At 48.8% G+C, this 15,066-nt stretch overlaps 1 protein-coding gene across 1 annotated transcript in view; it reads right to left on the minus strand.

Moving 5' to 3' along the window:
• Positions 1-15,066, minus strand: part of TNN (tenascin N) — a 52,514-nt gene that overhangs the window by 6,475 nt on the left and 30,973 nt on the right. Inside the window, exons 8-13 of the mRNA XM_040446721.1 lie at positions 15,014-15,066; positions 11,748-11,878; positions 10,576-10,708; positions 9,998-10,149; positions 4,152-4,248; positions 3,089-3,256 (exon numbers count right to left, since the gene is read on the minus strand). The exon at positions 15,014-15,066 is cut by the window's right edge and continues 73 nt beyond it. Of these exons, the coding sequence (XP_040302655.1) occupies positions 3,089-3,256; positions 4,152-4,248; positions 9,998-10,149; positions 10,576-10,708; positions 11,748-11,878; positions 15,014-15,066 (734 nt within the window). The remainder of the gene's footprint in view (positions 1-3,088; positions 3,257-4,151; positions 4,249-9,997; positions 10,150-10,575; positions 10,709-11,747; positions 11,879-15,013) is intronic.

A 15,066-nucleotide genomic window follows, 5' to 3' on the forward strand; every position in this document is an offset into this window, starting at 1 on the left:
ATGGGATTGAACCCAGCTGTAAATGACGGGTCAGCCCACAGAAGTCGCTCTGCGCCACTCCAAATGTCTGTGTTTTCACCATCACCTCTCCAGAGACGAACAGCGTCTTATAGGCAGAGCTCATTAGATGTCCTCCCGGCCCTGCTCCAAGATCCAGAATCGGAAACTATATTCACCTGGCACTTCCTTGCTGGGCTCTCCTTCACAGGGGAATAACGGGCTCTCTGACAGGACTTCAGGGAAGCAGAAGTCGGGGGCCCACATGCACAGTGTGAGTCAGAGTGGTCCTGACTGACACGTTTCCCCCAGGGTCCCACATGCCCAATCCTAATCAGAGCTCCAATGGGGACAGCCAGCACATGCACAGAGACATCAAACCCTTCACCTTCTATTTGAGTGCTATGTCCTCTAAACAGCACCTCATCATTTAGGATGTGAGTGGTCAGAAGCTTCCTAAATTTCAAAACTCTCCTGGGGACAAATCAGCCTATACAAGGAAAGCTAAAACTCCACTAAGCCCAGCACTCAATTTCAGAGTGTCCAAGTAGGAACGGCACGTATGCGGAGACCAGAGTGCTGCCAAAATGTGGTGTGATCTGAAAGTCTCCCGAGGCCTCCTATTAGAAAAGCCATCTTCCGCTGACCAGCACTGTGGGCCTGAACAACCTCAGAATGGCAATTATCCCCTAATCACACTTAAAATGCAAATAGAGTCCCTGGGAGGAGGACCACGTTAATTCACGAATATATTGACTCCTTTTCACTCCTTTCCCCATTAGCATCAGTTCATTTCCCGGTTATTTTAGGGCAGGAAAAGGTGTGCGGTAGAAGAGAGGAGAATGGGCGGCCCTCGTGGGCAGGCCTGAGTGATGTCCCCAGTTGGGAGCTGGGGGCACTGGGATTCCGGGAGAGATGTAGGAACTCCGCATCTTGTCCAAGGAAGATCCCATGAATGGAGTCTCCGGAGGCTGGGAATCTTTAGCCCGAGAAAGGCAGACCGACTTGATCTCCACGGTCAGTAGTGAACGGCAAGAAGAAGGAAGACCAGCTATCCTCCATGTGGACTGAGCAGGACAGGAGGGGCCCGAGGGGTCTCAGGGAGCCTGTGATGTATGCACCCCTCACACCTAATGGTTGGAGATCCAGGAATGAGCCATCAGCAATGTGGTCTGATTTCATCCAGAACTGGGGAAAAGGTAGGCAGAGTGCTGAGTGGTCAAAACAGCATCTCTCCATCCCCCCCCCCCCCCCCCCCCCCCCCCGATTCGGTTTTATCGTCACAACCCCAGGAAGGTCCATCTGTGTTTCCCAACTATTTTAACTGCCTCATTCCTATGCCTGCCTTTCACGTTTCGTACTGTACTGTGAGCAGATGAAGTGCAGCGTACTCAACATCCAGAAACTGTATAGCAAGTAGAAAAGGGTTGCCCAGCCTGTTTCACCTATGGAGACCCCAGACCCCCAGAGAGAAGTGACAGCTCTTCCAGCAATGGTCCGTTTTTTCTTCAAGGATTTTCCCTGAAACACTGCACTTATCTTTGCACGCTTCCCCCACCCACCCCCTCACAACGCTTGAACAATTCTGCCGTGTCTGTCACCCAAACTCTTCATGCGCTAGTAGGTGCCTACCCCTCCCTCTTTGTCTCCTCCCATGTCCCCATGTCAGTAGACCCACCCCTTCACCGGCCCCTGTGCAAACTCCCCGGGTCTCAGGGACTATCCCCTACACTATGAAACATCCATAACATCACACTGAAAGATCTTGCTAGCAACATCACATTTTAGCAAATGCAAAATTCTTGTGATTAAAAAAAAACAAAACAATTAAATTATAAGACCTAAAAGTAACTTTGCATTAGCTACTGGCCACTTCGGATCACACTCCAGAGGCATCTGTTCACAGTCCTCCACCGTTAGGGGAGGAGGAGTGGCCTGAGTGGCCTCAGGCTTCAAGGGCACACCCCAGTACCCTTGCTTCTGCTCGGTCCTTGCTCACCATGGACTCCCCTGGGCTGGGGGGCCCTTCTTTGTTTCCCATCTAAGTCCCACCCTCTCAGACCCAGCTCCTGCCTCCTGCCCTGGGGGAAGCTCCCTTCAACAGCCTCAGCGTACCCACCTTGTCGCATCCTGTAGCTCCTTATTCTCCTCACCACTAGGTGACACTTTGCAAAAGTTACTTTATATTATTACTTATCTATTTACATGACCGCCTAAGGGGAGCAACCAGGTCCTATAGAGTCAGTGGATCCGACTGGTAACACATCCCTACAGAGTCACACCAAAGTCAAAAACGTGCAAAATCAAACGACTTGTTAGGGAATTTTTAAAAACTATAAGTGTAAGTTTAAAATATATTAAAACAACCACCACCTTCCCCTCTTAAATAGAAAACTCAACGGTAAAGTCCCAGTATTTCAGTCATGTTGCTTATGCTGTTCTGTTCCTTCACAACCGACCACACCATCGACTGGCTTGCATCCAATGAGCAGCCAATCAAGGTTAGAGATTCCCTGCTTGCAGCTGAACTGCTAATTTCTGGGTTGTCACAGTTCTATGAGGTTAATGAGACCTTCCTTCTTCTTGTTTGAATCAGCCCTGTCATTTTTTTCTTTACTTATGGTAAAGTGCTGCAAAATATTCAAATAACACACACACACACACACACACACACACACACACACACACACACACACACTCTTCTGTGCAAGGACAGCAGCCATACCGCTGAAGCCCAGTGCAAGGTGGGCAGGCACCATGGATCACTCAGGATGCGGGTTCATTGGCCAATGCACAGCAGCCTGAACCAGGGGAGTGTAAGAGGAGGGCTTTTACTGGTGGGGGGATCAATGTGTAATGTACAAAATTCCCAACTTTCAGATGGTCAAGGATTGCTTTAACATACCTGTTTACTGCTCACCCCCTGTAGGGCATCATGCCTGAGGGGCCTCGATCATCAATGATCAATGAGGACAAGTCACCTTCACAGAGCAGTATCGCATCCCCCAGATCCATGGCCCGTGGCAAACCGATCCTCAGACCCACGGGCTCGAGCCCGAGACCCTGGCAGGGGGGAGATGCTTTTGCTTACCGGCCGTGCCTCTGTATTTCCCGACTGAGAGCTTGTACCGCTCCTTGCTGGAGGCCACCTGGAAGAAATCATACACGGCATAGGCGGACTCGTTGGCTGTCTGTAGGTCCACTCTCACCTCATACCGGGTGGCAGTGCCAGTGGTGAGGTTGTGCAGCTGGTCGAGTCCTAAAAATAAAGCAGGCAATCCCAATAACCAGTCAACCTACGTGTGCAAGTGCCCACCTACCAGCAGCTGAGATGTTCGGCACCAAAAGTCACCTTAGCCTTCACCACCTCTGCTAATGGGCACTTCCTCACGCTATCTCTTTTGGGGGACCCATTTTCTCATCCTGTTATCTCTCTGGCACAGCCATATTAACAAGTGTGGAAACCACGTCCTGTGAGAAAGAGCGGTGGAGGGTAATCACTGGTGAACCTGCCCCCACACTCCTTCTCTCTAAAGTAGATGCACTTCTACTTATCATCCCCTTATCTCACCAAGCAGAAGAGGGCATCAGATGCCACCGTAAGGTCTCTGGAGGAATTTTGCACCAAGAAAACCACATCATCACCTACTCTACCTGACACTGGGTCTCCAGATTATGATTTTTTCATTCTCCATTTCCCAGTGGGTGCTTTCAGCTAGTTCACTCTCTATGAGCATCTGCTCCAGAAAAGAGCAGAAGGGAAAGGGAAAAAACAATCCCCATAATGATGGGCATTACTAGAATTTCAGGGACTACTGGTATGACCTCCCAATAATAGCCCAGAATCCCAATCAGTCAACTATTTTTCTAGTATGGTTTCTAAGATGTGCAGGCTCCAGGCAGATCCTGTGGAGCTCAGATACAGCATAAAGACCACCTGTGACAGCCACACCCGCTCACAATCCCAGCACATGAGAACCTTCCTAGCAACATGTCCCCACCAACACCTTGGTGGGTAGGTTCCTCAGGGTATCCTGTCCCTGTCACTGAAACATCTTCCTGAACGTGGGGAGCCTTCACAAGCCGCCCAAGCAGCTTTTGAAGGGAGATGTCCCTTCCACAGCACAGCCCTTCCGGAATCTCAGAGTTCATACCAAGCCAGAACTCCTTCATGGGGTCCCCAAAGCCTTCCACGTAGGTCCGCCAACGCTTGAAGAAATCCAGCTGTCCAGTGTTGCGCCTTTGGAAGACCTGCAAAGGGAGATGGACCTTTCACTCTGATGCACTTGGACAGATGTCACTGAGTGAAGGAGGGCAACAGCTTGGACTGGGGCTGCCCCGAGGTCAGACAGAAGCAGAGAGAAGGTCACACTGATGGATGTGGTGACAGGTTGAAAGTGGAACTGAAAGAGAAGTCAGGAGTGATTCTTGTGGTTTGGGCTTGTGGCACTGGGTGGCTGTTCCCTCAGCTACTGGCGGAGATGGGGGCTCTGAGAGAAGACAGGTTCTGCAGGTGCATCACGAGCTCACTTGGGACAAGGTAAGTGAGGGTCACCCCCCAAGGTGCCCTGGCGAATGGGGAGGCCATAGTGGCAGATGGGTGAAGGACTAGGGTTCTGAAGAGAGATCTAGGCCAGACTTACAAAGGTAAGCATGTGTCTCAGATGATGCTAAGTGCCCACCTAGACCCATTTCACTTTCCTCTCCCCAGAAACACAGGGAATCTTCCTTCTCCAGGCTCCCTTGCAGTTAAGCTGGAGCCATGTGACTCATTCTAGCCAAAGGGCCGTAAGTGGGAGTGCAGGAGGGCAGGAGGGCTCTCCATGCTCCCTCTTCCATTGCCATGCGTCACGGGGCCTTGGTGAAGGCCACATGACCACAGAGCAGAGCCATGAGCTGGAATCAGCCTGAATCCTGAGTCACCACTTAGAAGTGACTGCCAAACCCCCAGAAGATTGCACACATGGGAAGAAACTTTTTATGTCTCAAATCATTGGAATCTGGTGGTGGTGTTTACTGCAGCAAGGCCTGCTCTATCCTAATGAATACAGAAAGCCACGGGGACACAGATCGTAAAGTGGAGCCACTGGAGAGGATGAGATGACCTGGGAAGAAAGAGTACCTAAAAAGAGAAAAGGGCCTAGAATCAAGACTTGGGGACCACCAATATGCAGCAGCCAGGTGCAGAAGGATGTGTTCATTAAGGAGAACGTTCATGAAGGACAATTAGGAAAGCATGGAACCACAAAGACCACAGAGAGAAAAGTGTGGCTGAATAGTGTCAACGGCAGGTAAGCAGTCAAGGGACACGTGGCCTAAGGAACATGTCCATAGAATTTAGTGAGACAGAAGTCGTGAGTGACTCTAGCAAAGGCTGCACTGGAGACAGACAAGGGCAGAAGCCAAAATGGAGTGGGCTGAAGAGTGAGTGGGAAGTGAGAAAATGGAGACAGACTTGGGTACTATTTCATGAAAATATGTGCTGCCTTCTTTTCAAAAACTCCTCTCTTTGGGGAAGGAAGGCAGTTCCTGTCAGAGTAAACTGGACTCTTTTATATGAGGTAAACCTCAAAAGGAGCTACAAGCTAAACACACCTGTATATCCTACGAGAAGTGATACTAATTGATGTCATTCCTCGTGACCTTGAAAGACAGCCATGCTACCCGCCATCCTAGCTAACCTCAGAAACGATTCTGGAATTCTGGAAGGCTGGGATGGCATCTTTGTCTCCACCTACTTTCCTCTGTAGTCATTCGAATACAGAAGCCCCAACACAAAACCCCATCTCCCTCCTTTCCACCATGCTTCATAGCGGGTTCCTTGAAGTGAAACACAATTATTTTGAATTTGGTAAGGTACACCTCCTAATATTTCTGTGTTCTTTACATTTTTTCTGGGAGGGAGGGAGAACAGAACAGGGGTCCCGCAACAGTGCTGAAATCTCCTCATGGGAGCTCACGTGTAACTCCTTCTGAAGCACCAACCCACCCCTGCTGGTCCAGGAAGCCCTGAACTAGGGCATCAAATGGCGGGAGAGCCCTGGGCTCTGAGGCAGACCATGGCCACTGCCTGGCCAGGGGCTGGTGAGTCAGTCATCTCTATCACTGAGCCTCGGTCGGTCAGCTTGGTGACAAACACGGTTAGAAGCGGGAAGGAAGTGTTTATCTCACAGGTGCTAGGAGAACTCAATGAAATGGCAAGTGTAAAAACATTCTACAACAATACCCAGGTGCTGAGCAGGACTTAGGGAACGATCGGGCCCATAATTACATACTGCATTAACACTGTTGTTCCTGTCCCCTTTTGTCCTTATTTTAGAGACTGTCACTCCTCTCTTGGCTTCCTTCATTTCTTTACTTACTGACCCACTTGTGTAACTACCATTTACTGAGCATTTTGTTAAGGGCTGGATACAGGGCGCATATATATGATGCCATTTTACAGATGTGAAAGTTCAGAAAAGCAATTAGCCAGATTAAATAATAATCAGCTTATTATGTAATGACTGATGCAAGGATAAAACATTGATCTCATCTTTTAGAAGAACGTTTGAAAATACCAGCTTTTACTGAGTCTATTTTCCAAAAATCATTTCTTAAGATTCTGGGGAGCTAACTGGTCATTTCCTAGCATGGTGCCTGTTCCAGTACCTTCCCAGGGACACTTCCTATACCATGGACAGTGGAATCCCAGGGCAGAAGTGTTACCAATGTTTGGTTCCTTGTACACCGGGTCAAATTACATTCCCACTAACATAATTAGTTATAGTACAAGATCAGGCTCAAATTTGATTCTGCCTTCCTAGGAGAGATGCATTACAAAGGCATTCTCCAATCAATGAATAGAGTACCTAAGCATGATAGGGGTTTTTCCCACTGATATATATTTGTATATACATATATGTTTAATAATGTTAATAATGTAAATAATGTTACTAATGTAAATATATATACATATATATTTAATAATGCTCAGCTTAGTGAGGAAAACTCCAAAAAAATGGTTCCGATGCTCTCTCCATCGCCATTTAGACCCAGCTCTGCCCTCACTACCTGTGTCCTTCGGCAACTTAGTGAACCTTGACAAGCCTCACTTTTCTAAACTATTAGATCAAGATGTTAATAGCCCATTTGTCATTCTCTTAAACTGAGGCTGTAGCAAGATCATTAATCATGATATATCGTGAAAGTGTGAAGGCCAGAGACTGGCACATACTGATACAAGTTATTATTATATCTCAACAAATGTTAGTTTGCATTTTATTGTGTCAGATTCCAAATGAACTGACCCACCATGAGCATTTGCACATCTTGATCAGGCAGCGTGACTGGACTCCCGGAGAATCTAGTCCATTCCCCTTCTATGAGGTGAAAACACCTGATGATGGACTGTCTGGGATAATAAGAGCCACTCAGCAAAGAAGTCTCAAGGCGGGCAATACGTCTCAAGACAGAACTGTCACTGCACTCTAGAACTTACTCAACGTCCTGACTCAATTGGGTGAAAAAAATGAAGATCTCATTTAATTGCCTGTGGAAATAGCTTCTCATGTAGTCCTTAAGACTTGCAAGATGGAGAACAAAGACGGAAATACCTGAGGCACCTAAGTGCTCCTGGATTGTCTTCATCCTGGCCTGCCTCCTGTGGTATCAGCTACCACGGGGTAGAGCTCTTCAGGCCTCTTAAACATAAGGAGTTCCTGCTGCCCCATGGAGGAAAATTTCCTTAAAAGGATTTTAGGAGCTCAATTTAAAAGAGCCACATACTGAGGTCATCTCTCAGTGACAAAAAATCCTTGAACCCCAAATCAGGGAGAACGCCAGTAAAAGATCTGGTGCAGAAGTGCTCAGGACTCTGCATGTTTTCTGGACTGTGATCGCTTTGAAGAGGGCCCTACAGAATCTCAGTTCGTGTATTATCTTCAGGAGTCTGGGTCAGAACACAAGACTTGGGAGGGGGTGAAGGATTAGTTCACCGGTATTGGTTAGAACATAGAGGGATTTTATTACTTCTGGAATTGACCTCAGTTTCCTGGTAAGGGTCCTTGGCATGAGCAGGCCCCAGAAGGCAAGCTCCTTGAGAGCAGGGATTCACTACTGGTTCTTGAGTATATAAAACAGTGCTTGACACACAATAGGCACACAATAAGTAATTTTGGAAAAAATCTTGGGGATTCCCAGGTGGACACACCGGCAGGTATCTTTCTAGAGGTTGCCCTAGACAAACGTCTCCTTCCCGATGGGAGGCTGGCTTTCAAAAAGGCCACACTAGACAACACAAACATTCTGCCGATGGTCAGTTATGGACACAGACGCAGGATACTGGCTTCAGGCCTGAAGAGACCCGACGCTTACAACCGTGCTGATGCAAAGCAGCAGGGACAGCTCAATGGCTCTGCTCAGGTAGAAAAGCCTCCCGTGCTACAAGGTGTTCAGTTATTTTTACAAATCAATCAGGAATTTCTCCCATCCAATCCAGTTCCTGCCTTTCAGCCATCAGATGCAGCTGTGCGGATAATAAGTTTTCTTCACTGCTGCTTAGTGGATGGTATCATTTTACCCGTGGCTGCTCAAGTGTCTTTGGTCTCCCAGGCCCCTGAGCGAACGTGTAAATGAATATAGTCTGAGCACTAGGAGATCATGCTTTCTCCTTCCCAGAGTGAGCTCCGGATGCACAGCAGGTTAAGGCCGCATGCTGGTCTGGAGTGGTGAGAGCCTCTAGCTGTTCAGGCACTGGGAGAAGGGGGTGGGGGGAGAAGGAAGGATCAGATCGAAACCCTCAGAGACAGCTCATCATATAATTGGATCAGGCTGATGCAATCAAAGTAGGTGCCATGTGGTGGGAGCAGACAACGGCCGGAGGGAATAAACCTCCACACAGAAGGACCATCAGCACGTTGCCAAGTTGCCCTCTTTCAGGCTTTAGCCTTCAAAGCAAAGTCCCCGAGGCCTCGCTTCTGACCTGCACAGCAGGATACAGAGCCTGGACGAAAGGCTTCAATCCAGAGGGCCAAGGCCCAGGGAGGTCATGCGTTTCCATGGCGGATGGCCTTAGAGGACCCACAGGGAAGGCCAATGATCTGGAAGGCTGGAGTCCTGAAATCTGGCCCCAACTTTTGTCATTAATTCTTATGAAGGGCCAAGATACTTCTCCTTGTGGCCTCAATTTACCTATCTATAAACTAGAAATAATAACCGCTGTCACTTACTTGAAAGATTTTGTGTGAGAGTCTCGTTTATGAGAGTGCTTTGAAGAGAATAAAATGTAGGATTATACAAACATAGAGGGCATTATTAGATGCTGATAAACCCACGAGCCCCCACAATCGTTAACCTTAGTTTAACTAAGCCTGCTCTATCCTGGCCATGAAGTACTTCAGGCTCTATTCTTTTTTTTTTTTTGTTTATTAATTAATGTATTTTGAGAGATAAAGTGAGAGGGGAGGGCCAAGGAGAGGGAGAGAGAGGGAGAGAGACAGACAGACAGACAGAGACAGAGAGGGAAAGAGAGAGAGAGAGAGAGAGAGAGAGAGAGAGAGAATCTCAAGCACGGCCCACACTGTCAGCGTGGAGCCTGATGTGAGCCTCGAACTTACCAACCGTGAGATCATGACTTGAGCCGAAATCAAGAGTCGGAGGCTGGAGGCACCTGAGTGGCTCAGTCAATTAAGCGTCCAACTTCCATTCAGGTCATGATCTCACAGTTCCTGAGTTTGAGCCCCACATCGGGTCCTGTGCTGACAGTTCAGAGCCTGGAACCTGCTTCGAATTGTCTCTCCCTCTCTCTCTGCCCCTCCCCAGCTCGCTCTCTCTCTCTCTCTCTCTCTCTCTCTCAAAAATAAATAAACATTTAGGAAAAATTACAAAAAAACAGTTGGAGGCGTCACTGACTGAGCCACCCAGGCGCCCCCTTCAGGCTCTATCCTTACAGCCTGGGGCGGGGGAATCGGAGAACAAAAACAAGTCACCCAGCCCCTCCCTCCCGTGGATAAAGACTCACAATCCAGCCACCTCCGTCCGTGTCCATATCACAGTACACCTGCAGGGGCCGGCTGGCATCACCATGCAGGTAGATGGTATATAGACCGCTGGCGACATTGCTGTTCTGCTGAACTTGACTGCAGTCGGAAGGATGTGGAAAACGGGCACCAACTGGGAGTCAAGCAGAAAGGTAGCATCGTTAGGCGAAGGGCAAGGAAGAAGTAGGGGGGCTGGTCCCTTATTTCCAGATGATTTATTTTGTTCAGAAATTATTTCATAACCTCCTACTACTTTGCTTCTTCCGACCCTTCGCAAATATCTTATTTTTCTCATTCACCCTGCTCTCATCAAACCCTTCAAATGTAGTAGAAATAAGGTCAAGTTTACATCACTTCCTACCCTGATGCCCTCAAAATAACATTCTGTTCTGCTTCCCTCTTCAGTCTTTCTACCATGAGATCAATTTTGTTTGAACCCATAACCCTATTGCCCCGTTTCCAGAGAAATCCATCACTCTGTCCACTCGCTCCTCCTTGGACAGCTTTCTTGGCTGTCCGATGCTTGTCCTCTACCACATTCTCGTTCAGAGAACATTACCTGTGGAAAGGGTGGTAGATACACTCCTGCTCCGGCGATCACCCTTAAAGGCAACCAAGGAGACTGGGTAGGCGATGCCCTGCTCAAGGCCTTGCAACTCAAGTCTCTCGTTCCCTCTTCCAAGCTGTACCTCCTACCAAACAAAGGAGACAGTAGACAGTCACTCAGTGTGTCACCCCCAGCACCCTAGCTGTCAACGGCTTTCCCTGGTGCTAATGACAGGAGCTCTCTGAGAGCACAGTGTTTGGTTTCTTTCAGGGCTTAGTGGCGCCCAGAATACGGGTGGGTCCCAGCAGCTTCCCTGGGGGGCGGCGCCATGGAGATTCAGGCCTGCTGGAGTGCTAGCACAGAAATGGCACCACGGACCGCCCTGGAGGGGCACCCACCAGGTCTCCTGGGACCCTCTGCCTCCAGGTACATGCTGGAACACGAACTACACCCACCAAGGCCAGCGGTGCTGGGCTGAGGAGCTAATAAGGGTGATTAAAGTGACTGCTGATAACTGTGCAGCAGGGCCACTGTTGACCTTTCAGGAAACGTCCTTCTGAACCTATCTTATTTCCTCTACAGACATAGGGCTAACTTTCCTTGAAGCACTGTCATAAGCAACCATTAAGATAATGAACAAATCAAAGTGCCCTTCCTTTCCCTCTTCGTCCCTTCTCTCTTGCCAACAAGAAAGAGGAAGAATTTTCCATTGGAACAAGCTACAAAAACTTGCTGGCCTTCAGATTCCAGGTGGGAGGGATAACTCCTGAAAGAAGGTTTAATCAATCCATTCAATAAATATTTAGTGAGCATGTCTTGTGTGCCAGGTTGTAAGCACGTTAGATACAATGATAGATACAACAGACAAATTGTCCTTGGAGCGAACGTTTCCTGAGAAAGACAACAGAACAAAATAACATGGGGCGGATGTGCAGCCTGCAAATACTCAATGGATAGCGAGGAGAAGGCACAAAAGTTAGTCCTCTAAAACGAGGCCACACGTACGATGTCGGCAGACAACTGTATGCAGCAGCTTCGCTAACACAGCAGATGATCAGTAAGGCTCAACTCATTTCTTAGCCGGTGGCCATGACACCAGCGATCAAGCCGGTGGGCCCGGGTCAGTTGCTTCATTTGGAGGCTGGGCATGGGTACCAAGAGAAAAAGCAAGAAGTATCCAGTACCTTAACGGTGCCATCTGGGAGTTGGTAGGTCAGAATGTAGCCATCGATCTGAGCAGAGGGGGGCGTCCAGGTCAACACCCCCCCGGACTGTGTAACGGCAGATGGACGAAGGTTTTTGGGAGGGTCGATGTCTGTATACAGAAAGTCAGATAATTATTATTAGTCGGTATTTCTGCAACCGAGGCAAGATCATTTCTGATGTGTTAACATATTTTCTACCAACTTATCCTTCCCATGGCAGCAGGCAGTTCCCAGGCAGTTCCTCCCCGACAGCAGGCATGGTCTCTGCTCTTCCTTGCCACCAGCCCCTTATGACCTTGGTTTCTAAAAGCACACTCCAGGGGCACCTGGGTGGCGCAGTTGGTTGAGCATCTGACTTCAGCTCAGGTCACGATCTTGCGATCCGTGAGTTTGAGCCCCGCGTTGGGCTCTGTGCTGACAGCTGGGACCCTGGAACCTGCTTCGGACTCTGTATCTCCCTCTCTCTCTGCCCCTCCCCTGCTCACGCCGTGTCTCTCAAAAAAGGAATAAATGTTTAAAAAACTTTTTTAATAAAAGCACATTCCACACCCACTGAGGACAAGGGGACTAAGGAAGAGGGGAGTGGGTAGGGCCGAGACAGTGCATCTGTTCTCCCAGATTCCCCACAGATTCTCCAAGAGTGGTGGGTATGAACAATCCAGGTCAACCAGATCAGCAGGCAGATTCCCAGCGACAGCAGGGCTCCCGAAGTGACCCGGAGTGCGGATCTGAGAGGAACCTGTGCACAGAAACCACGTGTCCCGGCAAACACCTACCTGGAAAGATGACCACAGAGCTGCCCGCCCCCCACCCCACAGCTGGCACTGGGAAACCACCCAAGACTTTACACACAGCCCTGGAGAAGGAGCATGCCCCCTAAATCAGAGATACCGACCCACCAGCAGAATGGGGGCTTGCGACAAACATTAAGTTGGAGTAGAGATTTAAAGTTCTATTTCCTACCTAACTAAACATATGGCCTTAGATGCACACCCTGTACAGAAAGCGTGGAGCAGGCGTGATGGTGGTGGTCTTGTGCAAAGGAGAGGAAGAGAGAGAGGGAAGAAGAGGCAGAGAAAAAGCAGAGCCTTCCTTGTGGCTCTGAACGTGTGATGGGGAGGGAGGGGAGGGGGAGGAGTACACACTCTGGAGACCGGGAAACCAAAACTCAGCAAGAATTCTAGTCAAAACCATATTAATTGGTCAGATGGCTCGTTTTTTTAAACCCAATAAGATATTGAATGAAAAATTTCCATTTTGGAAAATCATCATAGAGGGTGATTTTAATTTAGGAGTTCCCAAAAAAGATGTCTCCAGGCTATTTTCTCCTCAGTAGCATTTCGGCCGAGAATGGAATTGAAATGTTTTAATAGAAATCAGGCAGCTGTTGTTTTGAATTAGGATGTTTTGACAAATTTTGAGTTTCTGTAATATCAGCTCGGTTTGACTTTCTAAAGTGTAACATCTGGCATGGATTTTATTCTTTCCATCACACTACAGAACTAAATTTCCTGCTTCCAAACATCAAAGCAAAACCTTAACTATTTAAATATCTTAAGCTGGCCTCTGCTACGTCTTTGACTGCCCACCATTCCCCTGGTTATGGACTTGAGATGTCTTAATTACTTCCACATTTCTGTGAAGTACAAAGATGGTAATATTGTTGTCTTGTTGTCTTTTTTAAATTATTATTTAAGAGAGAGAGAGAGAGAGAGAGAGAGCGAGAGTGAGCGCATGCAAGCATAGGAGGGGCAGAGGGAGAGAGAGAATCCAAAGCAGGCTCTGTGCTGTCAGCTCAGAGCCTGGAGCAGGGCTCTCGATCCCACAACCCTGGGATCATGACCTGAGCCAAAATCAAGAGTTGGACACTCAACCCCCTGAGCCACTAAGGCACCCCCTATCGTCTTTAAAAATGGGAAGAGTGAGAGACACTTGGGTGGCTCAGTGGGTTAGGTGTCCAACTTCAGCTCGGGTCATGATCTCATGGCTCGTGAGTTCGAGCCCCGTGTCGGGCTCTGTGCTGACAGCTGAGAGCCTGGAGCCTGCTTCAGATTCTCTCCCCCTCCCCCTCTCTCTCTCTCTGCCCCTCTTCCATTCATGCTTTGTCTATCTCTCTCTCAAAAATAAACATTAATTTTTTTTAAATGGGAACAGTGAAGCAAAGAGAAGATAATGAAGGAACAGAGGGAGAAAGGAACGAGGGCAACAGAGAGAGGAGAGAGGAGAGGGGGAGGGAGGGTAAAGGAAAGAAGGAAGGAGGGAGGGACTGGCTGCCTCTGGGGAACAGCATTGACTATTAAGGAGTCTGGGCTGTACAAGAGTTTTTCTTTCTACGTGTTCCTTTGAATAGTTTGAATTTTTTTTTTTACTCTAAGTATACTTTACTCTTTTAATTAAAAAATCCTGCTAATTGTAACTTATAAGGAAATTCAAGGCACCTCTAACTCCAGTGGCCACACATGGTGTCCCCCGCCACAAAGGGGATGGCCAGCCCTTGCCCAGATGTCCAAAGAGACCCGAGGACGTCAGGGTGGGCACAGGGAGTCTCTCGGTCCCTGTGAGGCCCCACCACACACGCAAAACACAACAGCCCAGGCCCCTCTGATCACTAACTGGAAAGGGACAGCGAGGGAGAAAGGCACTTCACCACCGCCCCCAACCCGGGACGTGGACACAGAAGTGCTACGTTGCCTCCCTCTTCTCCAAACTGGAGCCGAGGCCCGCCAGGTTCTAACATCCAGGTGGAGAGCCTGGGAGCTGGGCAGGGTGGAGGACAGGCTGACGGAGGCCCCGCACAACCACCCGGAAAAGCCACACACTTCCACTTTCACACTGCCTCCTCTACACTCTTCTTTTTTTTTTTTTTTTTTTGAAGTTCATTTATTTTGAAAGAGAGAGAGAGTGCACAGCAGTGGAAGGAAGGCACAGAGAGAGGGAGAGAATCCCAAGCAGGCTCTGCGCTCCCAGCACAGAGCCCAACGTGGCTTGAACTCCTGAACCGTGAGATCACGACCTGAGCCTAAATCATGAGTCAGACACTTAACCCACTGAGCCACCCAGGCACCCGTCCTCTACACTCTTCTCAATCAGAGCCCTCGTATCCGCGTAAGGTAAAGAAGGAACCACTCTGAGGCATGTCCTCAGGTGAAACAACGGCCTTCCCTACTCCCCTCTGCACCCCTAGGTACAGACGATGACTGCTCTGATGGGTGTGCAGGGTCCCCGGTCCCAGGCCTTTACAGTACCTGTCAGGGCCGTGGTGTCCGCCTTCTTGCCCTCCCGGGCCCCCTTCTGGGCC

Source organism: Herpailurus yagouaroundi, unplaced genomic scaffold (assembly GCF_014898765.1).
Source record: "Herpailurus yagouaroundi ecotype Mexico unplaced genomic scaffold, PumYag 195, whole genome shotgun sequence".
In the NCBI taxonomy this organism is placed as follows: domain Eukaryota; kingdom Metazoa; phylum Chordata; class Mammalia; order Carnivora; family Felidae; genus Herpailurus; species Herpailurus yagouaroundi.